General features: G+C 41.4%; 1 protein-coding gene and 1 pseudogene across 1 annotated transcript in view; both read right to left on the bottom strand.

Annotated features, from left to right (window-relative positions):
• IQGAP2 (IQ motif containing GTPase activating protein 2) overlaps window positions 1-25623 on the bottom strand; it is a 273778-nt gene that overhangs the window by 26049 nt on the left and 222106 nt on the right. The window contains exons 19-28 of the mRNA XM_026498758.4: window positions 24516-24587; window positions 22465-22534; window positions 18106-18314; window positions 10940-11089; window positions 7789-7952; window positions 5403-5627; window positions 3896-4036; window positions 3459-3543; window positions 2788-3020; window positions 152-284 (exon numbers count right to left, since the gene is read on the bottom strand). Coding sequence (XP_026354543.3) covers window positions 152-284; window positions 2788-3020; window positions 3459-3543; window positions 3896-4036; window positions 5403-5627; window positions 7789-7952; window positions 10940-11089; window positions 18106-18314; window positions 22465-22534; window positions 24516-24587 — 1482 coding nt within the window. The remainder of the gene's footprint in view (window positions 1-151; window positions 285-2787; window positions 3021-3458; window positions 3544-3895; window positions 4037-5402; window positions 5628-7788; window positions 7953-10939; window positions 11090-18105; window positions 18315-22464; window positions 22535-24515; window positions 24588-25623) is intronic.
• LOC130542766 (single-stranded DNA-binding protein, mitochondrial-like) lies at window positions 22541-24509 on the bottom strand (annotated as a pseudogene).

Genomic DNA, 25623 nt, shown 5'->3' with positions numbered 1-25623 from the left:
GTATAAGTCAGGGAATAAATAATCAAAGGTTTCTTAGGATTCTGAGTATGAGTATTATTAGCGCATGCTTACAGGAAGCCCCATAGAGACTAAGCATTTTCAAGAAAATGGCATCTGAAAGATGCTAAGACCCTTTCCCAACCCCACTTACTGAATGTGTGTTGATGATTTCTTCAATTGAAATGTAAATGACCGGTTTGCTGACTGTCACCACATCTGTGTATTTATCCATATTAAACTTTTCTTCTGGCTCAGGGACATTACAGGCTTCTTTGAAATATTTCCTAACAAAGAAAACAAATTCTTAAGACAGAGTTCAAATTTCTGAGGTAAATAGCTTTGTCAAAACACTGAGGAAATCATGAATTATGATTATTGCTTTGTTCTCCATCCCAAACTTTGTGTGTGTGTGTTGGGAAGGGGAGACTTGTTACAGCATCTTCCAGACTGGCTCCTAACTAGGGGAGCTGAGTCCATGTTTCTGGATGGTGGACCCAGCTCCTCGCGCAGGCATGGAGACAGCAACACAGCCTCAGGTTCTGCTAGTGACTCAGTGTAGTCAAATTATGGGCAGGTTATTCAAAAAATGTTATTTTGAAAACAGGGTCCCTGAAATTTAGACAAAAGTGTCAAGACTGATAGTCTTTGATCTAAGAATCAAGTCTTTCTAGAGAAAATAATCTGGAAAGCAATTTATCAAATGTGCTACTTTATTTTTTAAAAGATTTTATTTATTTGAGAGAGAGAGAGAGAGAGAGAGCAGGAGCAGGGAGAGAGAGAAGCAGACTCCCCGCTGAGCAGGGAGCCTGATATGGGGCTCAATCCCAGGACCACGGGATGATGACCTGAGCCAAAGGCAGACACGTAACGTACTGAGCCACCCAGGCGCCCAAATGTGCTCCTTTAAATGGCACAAGCTCCTGGGCCTAAGAACCCTTCAGAGCTTCTGGTGCCAACATGACCGAAATTCAAGTTAAGTCTACTCTACTCCTAGCTGATCTCAACAACAGTTGCTGGCTGATGGAAAGACTGTTAAGGCTAGACACACGAATACAATCTCCCATTCCCCCAGTAATCAGATTCTAAAATGTCTTTAAATAATAGCAAATTGAGACAGGGAGACCAAGAAAGCCAGGGGTCTGATCATATTTTACAAGTGATCCTTTTGCACAGGTAGAGAGGTATTTCATTCTATAATGTGGTCAATTTTCTTTCTTTCTTTCTTTCTTTCTTTCTTTCTAGAGAGAGTGCAAGTGGGGAGGAGCAGAGGGAGGAGGAGAGAGAAACTAATTTTTTTTAAAGATTTATTTATTTATTTGAGAGAGAGAGGGAGCATGTGCACCCTGGGTGGGGGTGGGGTGAGCGCAGAGAGAGACTCCCTGAGATCATGACCTGAGCCAAAATCAAGAATCAGACACTTAACTGACTGAGCCACCCACATGCCCCTGCAGTAAATGTTCATATGCCTGAAATGATCCTTGGTGTATCTCCTAAGGGTACCCAAGGCTCATAAACCAAAAGGCCTCTACCTTCCCAGCCCAAGGCTGAAGAGATTAAATGGCAGGCAGCATGTTGGCGTGGGAGAGGAGCATGTTTCCATTGACAGTTGGTCTTCCTACACTTTTTCGACACTTGGGCTTCCTAAAGTTTTAATAGGCTGTTGAGGAACACATAGGATAAATACAAGTGTGAGAGGAAAAAATACGAATTTAAGAGGAAGTGGTGGGGGGGGGACTTTGGTTTTGTTTCTTTTTGAAGAAGAGCTGGAACCACAGATGTTTGATAAGAATAATCTGAGAAAAAAGGAAGTAAAGGGAAGCTGTAGTAGCAGATAAGGATTTGCAAGAAATAGTACATTTTTCACCAGGGAGAAGAACTAAAATTAGCAGCTCGAGATATCAAAACTTCCTGTAGTAAGAGGATTTGGAGGGAATTTTCTCACAAGAGGCCACAATTCTAAGTAGAAAGTACTGATCGTGAATATCTTTGTGAGCAGATAAATCACTCTTCCAGAGGAAAACAGAGGAATGGAAATCAGTTTTCCAAGGGAGGCGTTACAGGGGCTGCATTCCTGTCTTCTTTCTATGACCTACCGATTGAATGGCAACAAGAGAAAAAACAAACGCCAAGTTGAACGTGCTCCCTCGGAGAGCTTCAGGGTCAGAGTATCTTCCTACCAGACTCACGCCTTTCATGTTCCCATGGAAAGATCAGTGATAGAATCTGGAAACGCCTATCAAGGCGACGGACGTACAACTTACACGGGGGTAAGAGAGGTTAAAGAATAGAACACACTTATATACACCGCTCAGCAAACATAAAAGCTGGATTTCCCTAGCCTTTTGAAAACCAAATACTCAGTGTCCTACTATTGTCTGATGCAGAGAAGCAAACTCTTTCTCACTGGACACATTCTTAAAGAAAACAGAACAAAACACCCTCTTCTTAAGTTCAGTGAAGAAGAAATCAGCTCTTCTGACTTTTATTCTAAGTCCAATAAGCCCAGAGCACCCCAGGAAGAATACAGATTTCATTGTGTCCACGGGAGAAATCAAACATCTGGGGGTGACTCGGGGTAGCAGGGGCACTGGGGGCAGAGGTGGGACGGGGAGCCCCAGCAGAAGTGACCCAGCCTGTTCTTTCCCCACCGTGTCAGCGAGAAGAAGAAATGCATGCCATCACCTGAGGTTCCCGTCCCTCACCCCCAACTTCACTTCTGAGTACAGGACATGCATGACTCTTGCTCATCACCTTGCAAGTTTCTCCAAAAGTAGTGACCCCTCTCACCTGAACTCTTGATAGGTCTCTGCTAAGTAATTGTTCATAGATGAGAGGTGCTCGTTCTCTCCTTCGAACATCTTGTTGGAGGCGGCATGCTGAAGAACCTTGGCCACCGATCCCAAGTTTCTCCTTTGGTCGGGATTTATCTGACCTCCAGCTGTCATGTCAATGATGTCAAAGCCATCAGGAGCTACGATAGCTGGGTTCATGTATCGGTAGTACAGGAGGTTTCCCACAATCTGCAGGAATGCAGGGAAAAGACCGTTCTTAAGAGAAACAACTCGAGAGTTCTAGATTGTTAGAGACTGAAGTAAATATTCATTGCCGTTTCCCAAGAAAGATCATTTTCTGATCTGAATCCTAAAAAGGAGTTCTGTGAAGGTGTGAAAATAGCCACGTATTACCAATACAGTTAACCAAATTATTTTTGGGAAAAAAATAGCATAATTCGAGCATATTGCCCCCAAATGCTCTAATATAAAGAATCTCAATTATGTGTAAGATCTCTGAAGCAATTTCAGCATCATGAATGACCTTGACAGTCATTCAAAACAGAAGACCTGTAGCTTTTTATAAAGTCATATGGAGGGAAAAAAATCTCACAAAATGTTCTGCTGTCATTATTTTGGTTCATGCCCCCGAGAGCAGCACTGGTGAGATGACCATTGAAAATCTACCTTTAACAGCTCATCTTCTGTGGCATCAGGAAATTTCTCATGGATCGAATTCTTCAGTACTTTGGCTATATACCTCAATCCATAACTACATGTAAAACAGATGACAAAAGAAAAGAATGGGAAAAGGCTAAGTGAGAAAGAAACACAAAGCAGTTGTTCTACTCAACTACAGTGGAGCAGTTTTCTTAAAAATTAAACATAAAATGAGATGGTAACAATCACAGGACCTTCACTGATGACAGTCACTGAGTACTGTTTCTAGTGTGTCCTCTTTGGAGAACAGTTACGAATTTAAAATGCAAACGTAGGCAAACTTTTAAAAATAGTCTTAAAATGGTAGCAGGGAAAATGCCTATGTTGACTGCCAGGATTTATTTAACATAGTGTTGCAGGAACTTTCAGGGAAGAGCGTTCAAGTCGCTACATGTACAACTTACGGCAGGAGATCAAGGGAAGAGATGATAGAATTCAGGACTTTGTCGGTGACCCTTCTCAGATTCTCAATGGAAGCTTCCAGTTTATTTTTCACTTCTGGGTACGTTAGAGCTTGTTCTGTGGTCACATCATAAGGTAGCTTGCTGAAAACACAACAAGGGCTTTCAATTAATTGGGGGCTTAGGGACAAGCATTTGTGTCCTTGCCAAGCTGTTTCTACAACCAAACTTTGTACAGTGAAGTGGACGTCACCCACTGATCTCAGGGACAGAATGTTTGCCAACTGAGGGGAGGCCCAATGTGCCCGGACAGTCCCTCTGCCACTGGTGGATGAAGGGGACTCCAGGCTCTCTCTTGGGGCTCTCCTGGGAAAATAACAGGCGACTCAAGTGATATAGACCCAGCTAACTTTCTCTCTCTCTCTCTCTCGCTCGCTCTTTTTAAGCAGATTCCCCCCCGCATGGAGCCCAACATGGGGTTTGAACTCACAACCCTGAGATCAAGATCTGAGCTCAAGACCTGAGCTGAGATCAAGAGTTGGATGCTTAACCCACTGAGCCATCCAGGCACCCCTCTTTTTTTTTTAATTACAAAAAAGCAGTATATTCATTATAGAAAAATTGCATATAAACAAACAAGAATACAATATCAACCCAGAGACAACCATCTTTCATATCTTGGTGCTTAACTTTCTAGGTCCTACTCTATACATATGTGTATGTGGGCCTAACACACACATGGGTATAATAGAGTTGATACATATACGTATTTCGTACAGATCCTACACGTATGTGTGTATGTACATACACACACATATCTGTATTTTTATAGAAAATGGTTTATTGCACGCAACTGCAACTGAAAACTATACCACAAACATTTTTTCCATGCCAATAAAAATATTTCTATACCATTACTCCAAACAGTTACTAAGTCTACTATGTGTTACACAAACATTTATTTAAGAAATTCCTCAAAGCTAAATATTTTGACTTTCCCCAACTTTTTGCTGTTACAAACAGTGCTGTGAGAACCATCCACGTAATTCTCTGTGCGTATCTTAACGATTGCACAAGGCGTCCTTTTGCAGAAGATAAAAAGCTGAGATTGCTTAGAGCTACACTCTACCTCCCAGAATAAGCCCATCCTCTCTGGCTTATTAATGCTTACACAGAAAACTCACTCACTTGGTAACTGTTAAAAGTATGTATCACCAGGTGAAGAGAAAGCCTGTACTATTTCTAGGTCTAGGTTTGGAAACACACAAAGAATAACCAAGGGAGAGAATTACAGAAGTTGTGGCTTTGGGGATCAACTGGTACTGAAAGTTGAAAAGACCGTGCCATACTGAGCTGCGCAAGGGTCCAAGGACGCGGCCTGCGTGGGCACATTACAGGGAGGGAACATCTTCAGCTGAAAACTGCCTCTGGACAGTAAAGTTTGTTCTTTTAAGAGAATTTAAGAGTATATATAATAACCATGTAAAAATGATCATAAAACATCTGGTACCTGGCTTCTCCAGTCTGTGTTTCTAGCTGGTTCACCCACGCCTTGTACACCTCCACGGGGCTCGTGTTGATGGTCAGGGCCTTGTCCTCCAGGATCTCTTTCACCACGGGAGCCAGGAGCTGGCGCAGCGTGTTCTGTCCTCGGGCGCCTCTGTTGAAGCTCACAACCATCTTGATGACCGTGGGGTTCCCAGTCACTATGTCCTGTACCTGATCGACCTTCGATCTAAAAAAAGCCCAGACCAAAACAAATGGGTTGCCTCGACGGATAGAGTTTTAAACAGCCCATGTTCTCTCTGGCAGGCAAGGACTTCATGGGGCTCTACTTCCTCCACGAAAATCAAAGGCGGCATGGTTTAAAAGCAAGCCATCCTTTGTAAGATGTGTGTTCATTATGCGAGGGACTCAAGGATGTAAAAACAAGTGCTTGGCTTTAATCCCGATCTAGAAGGCAGGAAGGAACCGAAAATGGACGGACACTAAGAAGAATCCAGGGGGTCACTGTGCAAGTACTGTGTCCCATCTAGTTACCAAATTTCGAAAAACTTTCTCGATTCAATGAACTAACTCCACTTCTTCAAATCGGACTCAAATTCACCGCAGGGAAGCTTCTGGTGGAGACAGCCTCACATGGCGGAGAGAGCCCTTCTAGACTGCTGCGTGCCAACTCTTGTGAGCTTCCCTGATCCACCTTCCTTTCACCTCCATGCAGCCTCTCACCCTTCCACGTGACCACGTGCTCCCTCTGCACCCCCTTTTCCCTTCAGGGCCTCAGAGTGCTGTATTCCAGTCCTCATTTTACCCAGTCGTCCCCTCGGTTTCCTTTGCTGGGTCCTTTCCCCACATTTTAACTTGCTCTCACATCTTTCTACATGCTCTACCCTCAGACCTCACTCATACGTGCCATTCAGTGACTGTCTCCTTGGAACCTGTCCTCTGAGCTCAGCCTCTAATCCACCTCTCTTTCCTGGAAGTTGGTTTTGGATTTCCAATTTGCTGCAGCACTTTCCCCCCCTCACGTTCTACACCTGTAGCTCATACGCACTGTGCTAAAAATTCAAACTGTATCTTTTTTCCTTCTGACTCCCCCATTTCTCTGACCTGTGCAGCTGCTGTTAATTCTCTTCATACACAGGAGCAGATCAATCCTCTAAAAACCCAGTCGATGGCCATGTCCATACGCTGCCTGAAGACCTCTCAGGGCTTCCAAGGAAGTGCACAGTGCCTTAGCACTTGGGCCTGGACTCCCTGGCTCCCACGATCCGGCCCAACCCATCTTTCTAGCTCCATCTCCTGTTCGTGACTAGTTAAATCACATTTTGGCTAGAAAGATCCTATGGTCTTTCGCAGACTTTGGCCCATGCTATTTCTGTCGACATTGTGCCTTATTTCCCTTTTCCGTTTCTTATAAAAAACTGTAGATATTCTTCAAGGATTTGGATCAACTACTTCCTCTCCCATACAATCTTTACTGGCTGACCTAACTGGAACTTCTCTCCCTCCCTCCCTTTCTCATTTATTATCTTTTGAGTGGAACTGACACACATTACATTAGTTTCAGGTGTACAACTTAGTGATTTGACAAGTTTATACATTATTCTGTGTTCCCCACGAGTATAGTTGTGTCTGTCCCGTTACATTGTTACGTCGCTATTACAATATCATTTGTAACTGGAACTTTTCTTTCCATCCCTCTGATGTTACACTGTGTGTGTCGTTCATTAGGACTTGTTTATTCCAGTGCACACATTCCTATTTCTCATGTATCCTCTTTCTCCAGCTGGCTTACAGAGACGCTGAGGGCAGAGGTTCTCAGCTCACATGCTTCTGAGATCCAAAGGAACCACGATAGCTCAAGTTATAAGAAGCTAGGAAGGCAGTTGAGGCCCATCTCGTTGGCCAAGGGCATTTTTCCTGTATTTTTTTGGCTCCTTTAATATAGGTATCTGCACTTTTTTTTTTTTTTTTACATTAACTGAATCAGAAAATAAATTAGCAAAAATCAGTTTAAGTTTCAGTAAGAGAAGTAAAAGAAGACTTTTTGGCAGAGACAGTTAACCCCATCCGTTTATAGCATTACTACTCACAGAATTTTAATTAAGTTAAATTTTTTCCACTGACTTTCAAAAAATACTTTTGATTTTCAAGTTGCTGTTTACTTGCAAAATCAGAAGCTAATTTAGCTCTAAAAAAGCTATTAATGGTGGGAGAAAGGTGTACCAGGAAATACCTAAAGTGTTGTAGAGATTTCTTTAGCAATTTGATATACTTGAATATGTATGAATAACTTATAAGAATAATTTTAATATTATTTTAGTAAGTCAGAGATAGCTGCCACTAAAATGATCTATTCATTGATATTTTCACATATATATTTATATACATACTTTATTTCTTCCTCCAGAGCAGTCTTAAAAAGCTTGAGGAGTAGATATTCTTCTCGCTGATTGGAAGCATAATTGTATAGTGTGAAAATAACAGTATCCATAAATTTAGTTGACTTATTCTGTGGCATCTGGAAAATCAGCTTGGCCAGGTATAAAGGGTTGGTCTAAAAGATAAGAAGGAAGAAGGACAGAGTCCCCCCAAAAACTGTATGTTAATATATTATTAAACCAAAGAGGAGTACCCGATTCCCTTTATTTTTTTATTTTATTTTATTTTTTTAAAAGATTTTATTTATTTATCTGACAGAGAGAGACAGCTAGCGAGAGAGGGAACACAAGCAGGGGGAGTGGGAGAGGAAGAAGCAGGCTCCCAGAGGAGGAGCCCGATGTGGGACTCGATCCCAGAATGCTGGGATCATGCCCTGAGCCGAAGGCAGATGCTTAACGACTGCGCCACCCAGGTGCCCCCGATTCTCTTTAATATGTATAAAGCATATAGTGGAGTATCTGACACATACTAAGACTTTAAAAGGTGTCGGCTAATATTATACTATAGGAAGTTATATTATAAAGCTACAATAGGATTTAAGCCTTATATACTGTATATTTAATGAAACATAATTATATTATGTACATTATGCACTGTTAACCATTTCAAGCTACATTAATATTTATTGTAGAGACACAGAGGAGAGAGCGGTTGGCCAATAGAATCCGGTATTTGAAGAGACTGGCAGTAATGAACCAAGAGCCCAGCTACATAGATTATTCTAGAAGGACTGATGAATGAACAGAAGGAAATATACCCCATATTGTGAGACAAGAAAGAAAAAAGAAAAGGATATGTTTACCTGTGGAGACAGTGGGATGGCGAGGATGTTTTACAAGGAGAGAGAAGGTAGGAGTGACGTAGGGAGGCTGAAAAGAGGGGTGAAGGTCAAGATAGTTGATGGATGAAATGGCAGAAGAAAATGACAAGAAGAAAAAAGATGACTTAAAACTCAAGATTAAAAAAAAAAATTGACGTGGATTCCTGAGGGCTCTTCTGAGGATGGGGTTCCTGAGATGCAGCGGCAGCCTTCATGTATTATGGGATTTCTCCAGTAGCCACCCCAACCAGATGAGGTTAGAGGAGAACAACTACTATATAGGTTATAGAGGAAAATATTTACATAGAGAAATTAAATATCCCTAACTCTTCATCTTCCTTCTGATGAGAAAATTTTCCACACATGGGAACTCGTCTTCTTTTAATACACGCAAGCAGTTTGGCTGTAAAGTTTCTAAGGAAAACCCGAATTCTAGTTTACTTTACTGCTTAGGTGTACTTTCAAGCTCATCATGATCGGCTGAAAGTTCATGAAGCAGTAGCTGAGGACAACGTTTTCTTCACAGTTCTGCAGGGATTCTTCTCCCACACTAAGCATACGGATTAGGCGAAAGGAAACTCACTCTAAAGCTAAGGCGAGCCTACTCCTCATGCCTCCCAGACGACCTGAGCACTTTCCAGGGAGGCTGAGGCGGAAGAGGCAAACGCAAAGGAAAACTTATCCTAGCCGACCTGTGCTTTGGCTCAGACTTCTTGCCAAGGCATCATTCAAAGGCCAAAGCAATCCAGACCATTTGCTTTTCTGTAGTTTCCTCAGTGATCTCAGGCTCATGTCTCCAAGAAATGTAAAGAAAAATACATGATTTCAAGAGACACCTCTATGGGTACAGCTGAGTGGTCGAACTCTGGCACTCGCAGTTTGGGGCTGTTTGGGGAATAAGACTTGGTGGACTTATTCTCAACATGTTCCTGTGCTATTTTTACCCTTCCCATTCATGGGTCTCCACTTAGAGAACAAGGTAAAAAATACAAGTCTTAGGCCAATGACCACAGTTTCACTTTCCTTATGACGCAAATTCTTTCAAAATCTAACACTAGAAACTAAATCCTGAAGAATCCTCATACGTTGGGAAGTTCATGGATATCAAAACAAATAAATGCCTAAGATTAAAATTCCAACTGGTGGATGACTACTATTCTAATTTAGGTCGATAAAAACCCTACCCTAACCAGGGGGGAGCCCCCTTTCTTTCTGGAAAGTTTGCTGGGGTTAATTAAGCAATGGATTCTGCGAACAATACTGTTCTAACATTTTCCTTCTATGCTGCCACACTGTGGCCATCTGCGGCACTACACCTGCTTTCCAGTCTATTATTCCAGACCGAGAATTCTCCTCTGTACCTAACCTAACTTCTTTCATGGGGCAAACCATGCTCATTCATGGTTTGGGTAACATGTTCTCTGTATACCTAGTGTCAGTGTGGTCCCCAAGGAAGGATTCAGGGCCCTTCAGGCCTTGAGGGCGTCGCCAAAAACAGCAGCAGCATCTCCACACAAAGGGACACCTGACTCATGGAAGAACTGCTGACCCACCTTTTTGGGGAAAGTTTTCCTGCCCAAGGGAAGGCTTTGCTTATCACTAACACTTGCTTACTCACTTTCCTTTGGAACTACGTGGATGTGCTGGTAGGGCAGATAAGGTGAATCAGTGATTAACCAAAACAGTAACTGGTCCACCACAGTCCAACCGTAAGCAGTTCAACTTATTCTCACCTGCACCCTGGAAGCAGTGGAAAGTGACCGTTCATTGACATCGCAGTAATGCCATGAAAATAATGAAATCAAAGAGATGCCCTCTTGCCCTAATCCGAACTCTCTGGCTCTTTTCTCAAAAGAAGGGCAGGCTGGTTCAGGTAAAGATCCATTTTGCACATACTTTAATTTTTTCATGGTGGACAGCATCTGCTTATATTATGGATAGGTTTATGCTGTCTCTGCGGATAGCTGTAATATAACACAGTCTCAGAAGCAGGGGCTCCGAAGTCAAACTGCCTGGGTTCCAATATCCCTGCTTTACCATTTACTGGCTGCATCTCGGTTTTCCCATCTATAGTATGGGAATAACAATAATTACTATTTTCTCAGGGTTGTAGAAAGAATTACATGAGACGATGTATGTAAAGCATCCAGAATAGCACTCTGTACTTAGTAGGTGCTCAAACATGTCAGCGACTACAACTTTACACTGGGAAAAGATCCACTGCAGACCACCAAGGAATACAGTATTGATCCAAAGCTTGTAGTGAAAGCAATTGTTCTCACCTGTAAAAGATAAAACAGCTGCTGATATGTTTCTAGTGTTTTTCTCCTCTCCTTACTCAAACTTTTAATTCCCTGGTTGTCAGTGTTATTCAGTATTTGCATTTCTCCACCTTTTTTCTTATTCAGCTTCGTTCTGTGTGAAATTACATCCTGAAAAAAAAAATTATGAAGTGATTACGTTTTATTTTGCTGTTTTTTACCTCCTTCCTTCACACACACCTTGAAACACATGCGTTGGAAAGATTAATTTTCCACATTTCCCTTAGGAAGAAACAAAAGATAGAGAATGTTAAATTAAGGAAACTCAGCTTGTAGGTGAATTTGGCTTTTGTAATATTTGTTCTCCAAGCTGTACTTAGCTGTTCTTAAGATGTAATGTAGGCACCAATATATTTCAATAGGGAAAGAATGGTCTTGTCAACAAATGATTCTGGAATAACCGGATATCCACATTTACAAGAAAGAAGTCAGACCCCTACCTCACACCATAAACAAAAATTAACTCAAAAGAGATCAAAGAACTAAGTGTAGTTAGCGCCTATAAAACTTTTGAAAGAAAACCTAGGCATACATCTTTGTCCCTTTGGATTAGGCAATGGTTTCTTACATGTGACACCAAAAGCACTAGTGACAAAAGAAAAAATAAATTGGACTTCATAAAAAGTAAAACCTTTGTGCGTCAAAGGACACTACTAATGAAATAAAAAGACAACCCACAGAAGGGGAGAAAACACCTGCAAATTATACATCAACTGAGGGATTTAAAGAACCCTTGAATCTCAAAAGTAAAGGCAGCCCAATCAAACATGGGCAACAGATTTGAATAGACATCTTCCCAAGTCATACCTTGCTGGTGGGAATGTAAAATGGTATATCCACTTAGAAAACATTCTGGCAGTTCTTCAGAAGTTAAACACAGAGTTACCATATGACCCAGCAATTCCACTCTTAGGTATACGTATCCAAGAGAATGGAAGACCAATGCCCACACAAAAACTTGTACATGAATGCTCACAGCAGAATTATTCATAATACCCCCAAAGAGGAAACAACTCCTATGTTCATTAACTGATGAATGGATAGACAAAATGTGGTATATCCATACAATGGAATGTTCTTTGTCAATAAAGAGGAATGAAGTACTGATTCAGGCTAAAACATGGGTGAACCTTAAAAACACTATACTAAAGGAAAGAAGCCAGTCACAACAGACTGCATACTGTGTGATTCCATTCATATGAAATATCCACAATAGGGAAATCTGTCTGGCCAGAAAGTAGATTACTAGTTGCTCTGCTGTAGGTAGTAATTGTTAACGAATATGGGTCTTGTTTTTATGAACTGGAATGGTATTCACATATGCTATCTAATCTGAGAACATTTTCTCTGGGGTTTCTTTTTGGGGTGAATATTCTAGAATAATAGAAGTTATGGTCCCACAATTTTGTGAATATACTAAACACCACTAAAGTGTACACTTTTAAAGAATGCATTAGATCTTCTCAAAAAATATGCAACGTAGCAATTAGAGATGGAAGTGAAAGGAATCCCCTAAATATTTAACAAAGTTTATTTTTCTCAATCATGCTCCTTTAACCATTTACAACAGAATCTTGGGAAAGGTGTGGCTGCAAACCTTGTCAAGTGGTCACTTCAGGCTACTGTGTCCCCTTCAGGTGCATAAAGGGTCAGGAACGAGAGCAGGACTCTTAGGTAAGGGCCTACCAAATATTTTTACAGGGACCCACAGCACAAAAGACATCTTGCATCTTTTGCTGGTAAGCACGCATGCACCGCAATATGAAATCCTTATCCATACTACTGGGATACACTTTGATATCTTCAATTTGCTCTTATTCTATTCAACTTTTTAAAGATTGCTGATGTGACTCATTTAATTGCTTTCATGACCCACCAATGGCGCATCACTCAAATGAATGCCAATGCTCTAGAATGCCTGCCTCCTCTGCCACTAACAATGGGCCGCTGTCCCACAGAGCAGGCGGCAATAAAGCTGTTTTTCCTAAATCTTCCGTCTGCTTCCCTGGGCTCTTAGCCCGGCCTCCATGGGAGGCGTCGATCTGTAGCCAGCAGCAGGATGTTTGACCACAGTTCCTGAGGAGGGGCACTCTGGGAATCTCAGCCAATACAAGGCTTTACGGTGTGTGCATCACTGGATCAGTGGTCATCCAGCGTCCCTGGCCCCTGTCCATCAGACGCCCGTAGGGACCCCTAGTCATTCTGATGACCAAAAATGTGCCTGCCACCACCTCCAATGGCCCCTGGGAATGAGAACAACCATCAGCTTTTGCGTACGGGTTCTAAATCTGTTTATGTCCTAGCACCCTGTTCTCCCACAGCAAAGGTCAGTCCACAGGTAGGGGAAACAACAACAACAACAACAACAAAAACCTTGGAGTTCTGCTGTCAGATAGTTCCATGTGGTTATAACTACTGTCTTGTGGGTCAGTGATTTTTCTCTTTGCCATTCTCAGCTTAGGGAGGGGCTACTTGGACTTCATCCCTTACTTCTGTCCTCCTAATGCTAGTATGCAGAAATAGGGGGATTTGATTTGATTTGGTTTTTTAAAAAGGTAACATTTTCACCCTATTTCATAAGCATATGAAAAATGTCAGGATGGAGAAAGGAAGTGTACTAATAAGCACCAGCTGGAGGTTAAGAGGAAGTCTGGGCAGGCAGCTGCTTGACATCCTTATTGAGAAGAAGTCCTAAAACATCACTAGATTAAGTCTGGCTTACAGCTCCATATATCCCAGCTTTCTTTTCTTCAAGTCATCAGTGAGGCACAGATCATTCAAGTCTCTCAAATACGTGCAGTAAATACATTACCTGGTTTTACATATGTGGCAGACAAAAAATCTTGGTATTTAACTCCCCCTCCAATTATTTTCAATGGAGGTGGCTCTGGAAACTCAAGACTTTTCATTTGTTTTGTTCCTAGACTTCTTTATGTTATGGTTCTGGACATACACAGAAGAGAAGTGAGAAGAGAGGGCGGGAGTGGCAAGCAAGCTCTGGGGCAGAACTAAGTTTCTTCGCATTAGAAAAGACACACTGGGTGAGGGCAGGACAGGGAGAGGAATCCAGGGTGGGAAGCTGGAGCATCAGATGCTGAGTCCTGGAGGGGAAGGGGTGGGGGAGCCAGCAGCTGGGCAGCTGGAACACAGTGTGGGTCATGGCAAAAAGCCCACCTTCCCTCTTCCTACTTCCCTGAAATGATGCCTTGCTCAACACTGCTCTTGTCTCAACAGAAGTTTTCTTTGGGAAGTTTGAAGAAGGAGCTGAAGGCCAACCAAGCAGGGGTTCCAAACGCATATGCTTTTCGCTAATAGAAATTTCATGTCCTTTATTCTTACCAATAAGTCTTGAACATGGGAGAACAGTGGTTTGAAGGAGCAACAGTGTTTAACTTGTTCACGATATTCCCTCATTTTGAGGTTGCCCTGATGGCCACCATTTTGTCCCTCCCCCTGACCACAGGACACCTGCATGCAGGCCCCAGGCTGTAACATAAAAATTGGTATTGAAGGCGTAGAGTAGTACAAAGCTTTGGGCTCTGGAGACGCAAAAGCAGGGGGTACCTGCACAGCCTTGTTAGATCTGTGACCTCGCCCGGCTTAACCTCTCCAAGCCTGTTTCCTGAATCTATAAAATGGGCTTGTTAATAGCAGTCTCAGTTGCTGTGAAGGTTAAAAACAATGTATGTGAAGCATTTGGTACATTTTTCAGTGAAGAAAACAAGGCTCAGAGAGGTTAAGAAACATGCCCAGGGAAACATGCTAATATCTGCAGTGAAGTGGTAAAATTAAGCTGTAAAATTAGCCTTCCCCTGGGTTTTCAGTAGGCCTGGCCTGCACGTCTGCCCTCCTATTACACACCACATTCATCAGTGAACGTTTCAGGGATTCAAGATTCTTCTTCTCTTTTAAAAAAAGATTTGCTTATTTTAGAGAGAGAGCTCGTGTGCACTCGCGTGTGAGTGGGGAGGGGGGCAGAGAAAGAGGGAGAGAATCTCAGGTGGGCTCCCTGCTAGCGTGGAGTTGGATGAAGGGCTGGATCCTACGCCCTGAGATCCTGACCTGAACTGAAATCAACAGTTGGACGCTTAACCGTCAGAGCACCCAGGCGCCCCAAGTGTATTTTTACTTTCTATTCAGATTTTCTTTCAAGCTAGAGTTTATACCTTTCTTCCTTTCTACTTCTCTAAGAAACTGCTACTTCAGTTGCTTTGTCTCCATCTCTGAGCCTTTTTTTTTTTTTTTTGTCTAAAACCAATGTTAGCCATTTTATTCACCCACTGACTTTCTGTGATTTCTGGGAGGAATGCCTGCCTGTCTGTCTATCTGTCTGTCTATCTATCTATCTATCTATCTATCTATGTCTATACCCAACATGGGGGGGCTTGGATTCATGACCCCAAGATCAAGAGTTTCATGCTTTACCAACTGAGCCAGCCAGGTGAGGAAATGTCAAGTTTAGAAAAATTTTAGATAGCTGGAGTTGTTCTTTATAAACTAAGCTACTTCCTTTAAAAACCTTTCTTTCCTCACTAAACACATGCTCAGTTTGTATGCATGTATGTATTTATTTAAAAGATTTTATTTATTTATTTGACAGAGAGAGATCGAGAGAGCACAAGCAGGGGAGCTACAGGGAGAGGGAGAAGTAGACTCCCTGCTGAGCAGAAAACCCAACGGGGGCTCGATCCCAGACCCCAGGATCTTTACCTAAGCTGAAGACAGATGCTTAACGGACTGAGCCACCCAGGTGCCCCAACATGCTCAGTAGTTTAAAAAAAAAAAAAAAAAAAAGAATCAAGAAGTTTAATTTTACAAGCCCCCCCAAAGAAAAATCACTTAACTTCTTTTTCTAGCTTGCTAGCTTGCTTTTACAACAAATGGAATTGTACTGCTTTAGGCACTGCTATCTTGTCTCTTGTATTGCAAACTTCCCCCCCCCCCCGCCCTTAAATGTTCTTTGAAAACATTATTTTTAGGGGCTATGTAACCTACATGTAAAACTAACTCTGTTGTTCTCTGTTCATTGTTTTTGTGTTTGGGTTGTTTCTCACTTTTTCACTGCTATAAATTAAGCTTCAACTGTACTGTTCTTATCATCAAACGAAAAAGGCTACTATCAGTAATAAGACTAAAGACCATATACTTAACAATCATTGGCTTGATTTCCAATAAGTAATCAATATTTAGTACTTGAAAAGATAAGTTGAAAAATTAGCTCTGTTTCACAATGTTATCAGTTGGGAATACTTTTAAAAAATCTTAAGCATTCCTAAGGACCTGAAAATTTGCCGTGATTTCATTTTCCACATGAATAACAAGCGACATGTTACGCCTACTATTCAGTGTTTTGCAACTAACTAGCCTTTATTTTAAAAGGCAAGGCATTTCCTGTTTACAACTTTATGGGAGTAGGGTAAAACAGCAGTTGAAGGCCAAAAAAGGCATTTTCTGAAGGACCTTCTGGAATATATTAAACTTTACAAATTCTCATGTTTGTCAAATAATACAAACACATTTTTTTTTTCTTAAAAAGGAGAGAAGTACTATTTTTCTGGATAAAATAATAAAAACAGACTTAATACAGAATGTTTAAATTGTACTTTTAACAGTTAGAAAAGACCATCATTTCCTATCTTATAAATTGCTCTGTTTTCCTTATTTTCTGTGCACTATTTCACTATTTCTCTCTGAGGGCTGGAGACAAGAGTGGGGCATTCACGTCCACTTCTCTGCTGGCCTCCTGAGCCGTGCTCTTCCCAGTTTTCCAGAACCACAGACTCAAGTCAGTGGCAGCTGGCACTCTATGTTTGACACACGGTAGCTTTCTCAGAGTTTCCAGAAGGTCAACTTCTTATGCCCCTCCCGACCTATCTGTTTTCTGAAAACTGATGTGGCACTGGGCCAGGGACATGGAGAGACATCTTACTCTACAAATCAACTTTCTTGGGTAAAAATGAAACTTTTCACATGGTTTGAGAGAGCTCTAAAGTGAACAGGCTTCACAGAGGTACAAAACTATAGCACTATTTACTTAAAGGCTGTTTTGGGGGCAGTCTGCTCCGTAGGGGCCGTTTTGGAAATGCGTAAAGGTGTTTGTTTTTATTTTTAAAAGATTGCATTGATTTATTTAGGGGGAGAGAGAGAGAGAATGTGAGTGAGGGGACGGGTAGAGAGAGAGGGAGAGGGAGAATCTCAAGCCGACTCTGGACTGAGCACTGAGCCCAATGCAGGGCTTGATGTCACGACCCTGAGATCATGACCTGAGCTGAAATCAAGAGTCGGACCTCCAACCGACTGAGCCACCAGGTGCCCTGTAAAGATTTTTTTTCTTTTTTTTTTAACATCTAACAAGTGGAAGGCACTACTGGTTTCTAGTGGGTGGGGGCGGGGATGCTCTGTTGTCCTGCAGTATGTAGGACAGTCCAGCATAAATTCCTCACATTTTGCATGGCTGGATTTTTCAATGTCCTGCTGGTTATTCACATAGGTCGAAATTCTGTGATTATTTGAGCCTAAAAACTAATTGTTTTAGATAAAAGCAAAATACATTTCTCCCCAATTTTAATATACACTGACTTTTCTAAGACTGCAATTCTGTGGGGGGAGATCAACTTGATTACTCTGAACTTTACAAAGAGTTGTTTTCCATTCTGGAAAATGCAATCAGACAGTTCCCCCACTCACTGGCATCAGTCGCATCTGCCCCTGTCCGTACTTTGTTCAGTCTGTGGTTACTCTGGGAAGAGGCCCAAGCCTCAGGCAACTTGCTCACATCTTCTAATGGCACTGGCCCCATGTACTTTCATGTTGAAATCTATGCTTTTTTAATCCATTACTTTTTTATATTCATGGAAAGGCCTTAGTCTTATTACGAAGATACATATGTAAGTAGGCTTTGTTTCATATAAGTTTCATTTCAGAATGGTAAAGAGGTCTTACAAAATATGTTATAAGGGGCAGGGGTCTAAAATTTTGCAGGTCTGAGAACCATGAGAAAAACGGTCAGTGAATTTGGACAACGTGTTGTGGATTCCTAATGAGTTTAGCTAGACAAAGGTGTTGTGGGCAAATACACGTGCCCCTTCTCTCTTCTGGGAGCTGAAGGCCCCGTGGATGGCACTGACCTCCAGCGTGATCCTGTTCTTCACCAGGAGCCCAATCTTGATGTCCATCAAGTTCAGGTCTTTCTCGAGCTGTTGATTGCCTCTGATCTTGGTCACCACTTCTTCCCTTAACCGTGCTACCTCCAGCTCCTCCTGGAAATCCAAGTTACTTTGGTCCAATAGGTGTACAAATTTTCGGATCACCGTTAACGGTGGGTTTTCAGAGCCAACTGTGGGTAAAGGAAGAGGCATGCTTTAATTAGGCATGTTTGGAATTATCAACAATAGGAGAGGAATCAGGTATTTCACTAAAGCATTACTACAAAAATACAGCAGTGGAAGTACTTGGTCACTGGAGTGACTCACTCTGCCCATGTCAAATCCGGACAGGGAAACTGATCATGTAAATAACTGCACACCACTGATGCCGTATGGTCTGTCTTCTCCTTATCTAATTCTCATTTATCAGCCTTCTCCCACACTGCTTCAAGGACTCTCCCACTGAGAACATAGTTCTACCTATCTGTGCCTTATTGATGAGGAACGTGAGAATGCATGTTAACTAAGTTATCTCTGAGGCCTTGTGGCTGAGCCAGATAAGAGATTTCTGTTCTTGCCACAGGAAACGGAAAGCGGCTTCTCTCAGCCCAAAAGACCATGGGGGAGAGAGCAGGAATTAGGTGAAAAGTGAATTAGAAAAAGTCAATGAGGGCAGAACTGTAAGTCCGAACAGGAGCCAATGGAATGACAAGTGGAACACACCTTCTACGTGGCACAAATAAAAGGATTTTAGAAATTGAAATTTGGTCCCTGTCCTTTTAGCACGGACCAAGGGAGGGCACTCAGAGTCTGGGAGACCAGCCTCGGCTGTTGAGAGGGGGGTCTAAATTCTAAAACGGTTTCCCCTCAGTGCTTTGAACATTCATTATGTTTTAATTCCCTGGTACTCTGACTTCACAAAAAATACATTTGTTAAAGTGTTTCTGTGAACACGGGTCAACTGTTAAAATAAACGACCTGGACCTTCAGTGATGAAAGGTCATACACAACAACACGAAGATGACTTGAAAGAGCTCAGCCCCGTTGTGGCAACTTCCATCGCCATCCTCTCCCTTACACTGAGTCCCTAACCCATCTTCTTTTTACTTCCAGCTTGGTTCTGTGCTGTTTTGACATTCAAGAAATAAAAAGGTTTAAACCAACAACACAAAGAACAGCATGAACCCCACATGAACAACCAAATCTAGGGGCATCTATATTAGTATCTTGCCACTTCTGATGGGCTTTATTGGAGAAATTACTTTGGCCCTTGGGACCCTTCCTTTCCTGATCACTGAAGCACGTGTGACTTTATTTTCTACCATTTCTAACAATGACGTTGCTAACGACATGGCCATTTCAGAAAAAGCCTGAGCAATGCTCTAGCGCTCATGTATGTAGCTAAACTGGGAGAACACGAGCCAGCTCCTCTGGTCTCAAACTCTCTCTCTCTGTTCCCAAGGACCATTTATCTCTGTAGGTGCCAATAAGCATGTTAGAAACAAATTAGTATTTTAGCTTTACTAATTATTATGGCCCAAATTTAGAATTTCCTCTGTCAACAGTAGGCTTGTGACATATTCAGGCTGGGAATCACTTTGGGGTATTTTAATTTCAGAGAATCACCTAACTTGAGTCAGCACTGAGAAGGAGCCATATCACAGTTGCACCAACTTCCAAGCCTGAAGGTACTCAATGACTTTCCAGAAGGAATGGGTGAAAATGGATGATGACAAACTAATAAAAGTGACTTTTTTTTTTTCAGATTAAAAATGCCTTAGTCTTGGGGCACCTAGGTAGCTCAGTCGGTTAACTGTCTGCCTTCGGCTCAGGTCATGATCTCAAGGTCCTGGGATCGAGCCCCATGTCGGCTCCTTGATCTGGGGGGAGCCTGCTTCTCCCTCTCCCTCCTGCTCATGCTGTCTCTCACTATCTCTCTCTCTCTCAAATAAATAAATCTTAAAAAAAGTGCCTTAGTCTTACAAAGATGCTGAATTGAGAAAGAAATGAAAATTTACATTTCGGTTACCAGAAAACCACCCTATCTGCTAAAACCTAGAGCAGCTTCCATCTAACTTATTCACTAACATAGTTTCTATCTACCTTCTATGCTTTAACACAAAATCACCTGGGTTTTTAAAACAGAATTTCTTCTGTCTTTGTAATAAAAAAAAAAATGTAAAGGGGTGCCTGGGTGGCTCAGTTGGTTAAGTGTCCGATTCTTGACTTTGGCTCAGGTCATGATCTTGGGGTCATGAGATCGAGCCCTGCATTGGGCTCCATGCTCAGCTCAGCGTCTGCTTGAGATTCTCTCTCTCTCTCTTCTTTTGCCCCTTCCTCCTCTCACACTCTTTCTCTCTCAAATAAATAAGTTTTTAAAAAAATGTAAAAAAGTGAAAAGCATCCCCACAACTGACCACAAAAACCTGTTACCTATGATAAAATGAAAAGCAGCCTGTGTTCATTTGGAAAATTTATCCTTAAATTGTCTTTCATGAGCAAAGGCAGCAGCAAACCTGTTTAAGCATGTTAGGGCTCAGAAAACAAAATCCCTATTTAGCCTTCTTGTAAAACACTTAAAGGTATCCACCAAGTGAGAGATGAATCTCATTAATTCAACAATGGAGAAGTGTGGTCCTGAAAAGCCTGGCTGGCCTTTCCTCACTTAGTTTGCACAGGGGATTCTGAGTCCAGCAGAATGATGTGTTATCCAATGCATTCTGCAGGCCGGAGGCAGAACCTGGTCTCTAAATCTTCCTGAGGCTGTCCCCTTAACAAGTACCAGGGAAGACCTTTCTTGAGCCACATATTTCATCCCAAAACTCAGATGGACTTCAGGCAATAAAGGGTACTGGCTAAACTACTTCCTAGGCACTGTGCTGGTTACATTACTCAACTTTTACTTCCTCCAAAAAATAAAAATAAGAAGCAAGGCAGAGGTACACACAGCATAATGGCCATTTTCATGACTAAGATGCACAAATCTTGATTTTTTTTTTTTACCCTCTCAAAACTAATTTGGAATGACCTGAGCAAAATATTGTAAAAGTTTGTGCAATACTATTATCACCAAGTTCTTAATCTATCACATGTTCTTGTGATAGTAAGAATGCTAAAAATTCAGCATATAAAAAAAGATCTTCACTATGCAAAGAACAGAAGAACATATGCAAAGTTGGGATTGTAAATAGTGCAAAATGTGAATGTTATTTCTGGGTGATTTTTATTTTATTCTGCTGTTTTAAAATTTTCTAAAAATGTCATATATTAGTATTATAATAAAAAATATTTAAAAACCTATAGTGACCACGGAAAGTCTAGAATGAAATTATAAGATGTTCATAGCCATCTTTGGGAGATGAGCTTTTTCCCTTCTTATTCATATTTTTTCCTTCCTACTCATGTTTCCAAAATTTCTTATATGGACATATTTCTTATATGAACACTGTTTATTTTGCTTGTTTGTGTATTTATTTACGAGGAGAAAAAAGTCGTAGGCCAACAAAACAAATTAAACAGTCCAAACATAAGTTATTTTCTAACTGTTGTGCATTAGATTTCTGACTCTAGCTCAAATTTAATATAAAAATATCAGCATTTATGCCAACTCCATTCTTTCTGAAGAAATCATGTCACTCTACCTATCCCTTCCTCTCATAACAGGAAGGCCCACTTTCTGCCGTCAATGTTCCTTTGTGTACCAGTTCAGAACGTGCGGTCTGAGATGGTCAAAACCTACTGGAAACAACGGACAACTTCTGTTCCTCGAGCGGCCTCTAAAGTGACTACGATGTTTTTGTTTTTGCCTCATTTATCAGGAATCCATACTTTGTTTCAAAATATAGATGATCCCCAGCTAGTGATGGCTTGACTTACAATGTTTTGACTTCAGGATGGTGCAAATGCCATGCACATTCAATAGAAAAGTACTTTGAATTTTGAATTTGCATCTTTTCCCAGGCTAGCGCATGCCACAGGATGCTCTCTTCTGATGCTGGGAGGCAGGAGTGAGCCACAGCTCCCCGTTAGCCACGTGATCACGAGGGTAAACAACCCATGCATTCAGGACCACTCTGTTTTTTCACTTGCAGTGTGATACTCAAGAGGTAACACGAGCTATTCAACTCTTCACTATAAAATAGGCTTTGTGTTAGATGATTTGTCCAACTGTAGGCTAACATAAGTGCTCTGGGCACATTTAAGGCAGGCCACGCTAAGCTATGATGTTCCGTAGATTAGGTGTGTTAAATGCATTTTCAACTTAGGATAGTGTCAACTTGTGATGGGTTTATTAGGACATAACCCTATTGTTAGTGGAGGAAGATCTGTACTCCCACTTACCCAATGTTTTGTAGTCATCTCTAGCTTTGTTTGCTCTCAGCAGAGACTGTATTTTCACAATTTCATTTTTCTGCAAAAGAATGAGACCAGTCATGATCTTCCCAAGGCTCATCTCTTCCACAACTGTAGAACTCAGAACTACTTAAGAACTGACAGTATTTAAGAATGGACACTATTTAGGGGCACCGGGCTGGCTCAGGTGGTGGAGCATATGACTCTTGATCTCAGGGTTGTGAGTTTGAGCCCCATCTTGGGTGTAGAGATTAAATTTTTTTTTTCATTTTATATAAAAGAATATTTTAATTCTTGTCCTTAGGAACTATAAAGACTACACATGATTTGGAAATGCGACTGTACCAAACAATAGCTAAAGAACCATCCACTCTATGCCTTGTCTTTGGTCTGGTCACTCGGAATTTTAATTATTTATTTTAGAGAGAGAGAGTTGATGGGGAGGGGCAGACAGAGAGAGGGAAAATTGAAAGCAGACTCCCTGCTGAGCACGGAGCCCCACGCAGGGCTCGATCCCACCACACTGAGATCATGACCTGAGCTGAAATCAAGTCAGACGGCTCAACTAGTTGAGCCGCCCAGGCACCTCTGGTCACTCAGAATTATGTTATCAGCTATGATGTTGTTGTTTGTCACATTATTTTCATCTGTGTATTTACCATAGTCTCTTTTGCCTTCCACATAAATTTGGGACCCCTTTTCCACATACTGATATACCACCTCTCTGATGCCTGGTTGGAATACAGATATTCTGTGCCACGTTGTCTTCTGACTGACATCACCCATTTGGTATGCTTCACTCTCCCCTGACTGCCACATCTCATTCGTTGCCAAAGAAGATACTGTGACTGGGTTCCCCCCCTCCCATCTGTCTCATGACGGGGTCCTGACCCACTCGCCTGAGTAGCTGCACATGGTTCAGAGATCTTTCAAGAACCAAGCTGCTCGCTATTTCAGACTCACATCTCACGAACTGATGAAATGCCTCTAATACAGGTCTTTGAAACATGGCTTCTACTGGCTTTTCCGACAAGCTAGTCTTTGGTCTTCCCCTAGCCAAGGACTTGTGGCTCCCTCCCTCCCTCTCTGGATACACCAAAAATAAAACTTTTTTTTTTTTTTTTTTAAAGAATGAAAACTATTTAGAACTATTTAGATGGAGTGTATTCAATGTTCATTTTTTGCATTTTCTTTGCAGACAAAGGGTCAGATAAGTTAGCTAAAAGTATTGACAAGATTATATGGGACTGTTTATATAGGGATCTAAAAGGGAAAAGACCTTTAGTCCCAAACTGAGATGATTCAATCTATATTCACTTATCTATTCTTTAAAGATTCTGAAAAAACTTCTTCCTGTGGGCTTCTATTTAAGTTTATCAGTTAGCAGTTAGAAAAACTTTACAAGCAGTATTGGAAAAGACTCATCTGGAATCTTTTCTCTTTGGCATTACTAGTCCACATCCATTTCTTCTCACACATTTCCTATGCAGCCCTAACTAGTGAAGTCTTGCTCTGAACATGAGTTCTGAATAAAAAAAAAGTAAGCTTCCAAATATTATCGCACTGAGTTCTTAAGACCTGTCGTTTCCTCCTACTGTTCATTTCCACCATTTAGCTCTGGATTAAAAAAAAAATGTTAGGTTACTGATGTATAGATTGCAACTGTCCATCCAACTAAGTAACATGGATGTTTTAGAACTTGAGCCAAAGGCAGCTGGGGAGACATGAAAATATCACTTAACTCAATTAAAAGCTTTGGTGTGTGTCTTAGGACAAAAGGAAGCAATTGTGCATGAAAAATATTTATGAAAGAAGACATTTCATTTTCTCTGCCTGAACTGACAAAATATTCTATTTAATATAAAGACTAGACAGGAACACATGCAGCCAGCATATACAATATACTAACAGTCTTCCATTTGGTTCTCTTCTAAAAACATTTCCACCGTTTAATAGAAATCATTCAATGCTAACATTCAACAAAGCATTCATTCAGTTCACTCTCAGCCAGGATGAGAATTCCCTTGCATGTCTCTTACATGATCTCTGAAATACTGCAGTCGTGCAAGGTAATTCCTCCGTGCTACTATCATCCGGAACCAGGACTGAATCTAAAAGAGAGTTAAATAGAGAAATCAGGCAATTACTAAACAACCTTTAATATCTTTTCATGCAGTCTTTCTAAAGATCATATTGATAATTTGATAAAAAAGTAAGAGTGAGCAGCCCACCAAATAATTAACATCCTAAGCCTCATCTTCATCTCCTACTTCTTTCATTGCTTTTTTCCTAGGGGTTCAAAGCATTTTATACCTTATGGTGGGGAAGGTAATGTAGCTTTGTACCATTTTGCTTTAATCTCAGTAAATAAAAACCAAGAGGGCAAGGCATTTTGCTGAGAGTAGCTATTGCTACTATTACTCAGGGAATCAAAAACCAAGTCCAGAGTTTCTTCCACCATCCCTTAAAGGCATCCAGGATCCTTTAGGTCTTTACAGGAAAACACGTCCAGAGTTCTCATGAGGGACCAGCCGGGACCTACAGTTTTCCGAGACAACGGCGTGTGTTCCATGGAAAGCACAGCACATTACGAAGGAACACGATGGATCTAGATGATGTCATTCTCTGCCTTCACAGTTTAAAAGGTCTTTTGAATTAATCTCATTTGATTCCAATCTCTCTCCAGCCCTGCTATTCCAACTCTAATCTGGATTTCCCCATCGTCTGCAAGTCCACCTCTGGGCAGTCCTCTGGTTTTCAGCACTGGGCAGTGGCACCCCAGTGCCTTTTCTTTTTCTAAACTCAGAGCCATCAGCCTGGGTTGAGAGCTGGGTTAGACCTGCTCGCCCCTCACATACAGGTCCTAACTTAGTTCTGCCTCTTCTTGTCACTGGTTTTGCATTTGTCTACAAGTTGGGTTTTGTACTGTTAAGCTTTGTAAATATTATTAGCGAATATGGTAAGAGGCATGTGAAATAACACAGTTTTCCCCCAGAGCTTAAAAATTCAATTTGGACTTCCTAGAGAAAGAGCATTTACAGGTTATGAAATACTTGCACATTTGATTCTCAAAACCACGTAAAGGACCTGAGCCACGTAGAGTGTTTTATTAAGAGACTCGAAGATGATCAGCTAAGTGAGTAATGG

This window comes from Ursus arctos, unplaced genomic scaffold (assembly GCF_023065955.2).
Source record: "Ursus arctos isolate Adak ecotype North America unplaced genomic scaffold, UrsArc2.0 scaffold_5, whole genome shotgun sequence".
Lineage (NCBI taxonomy): Eukaryota > Metazoa > Chordata > Mammalia > Carnivora > Ursidae > Ursus > Ursus arctos.
Note: the sequence above shows the minus strand (reverse complement) of the source record. Positions and strands in the feature narration are given on the sequence as shown.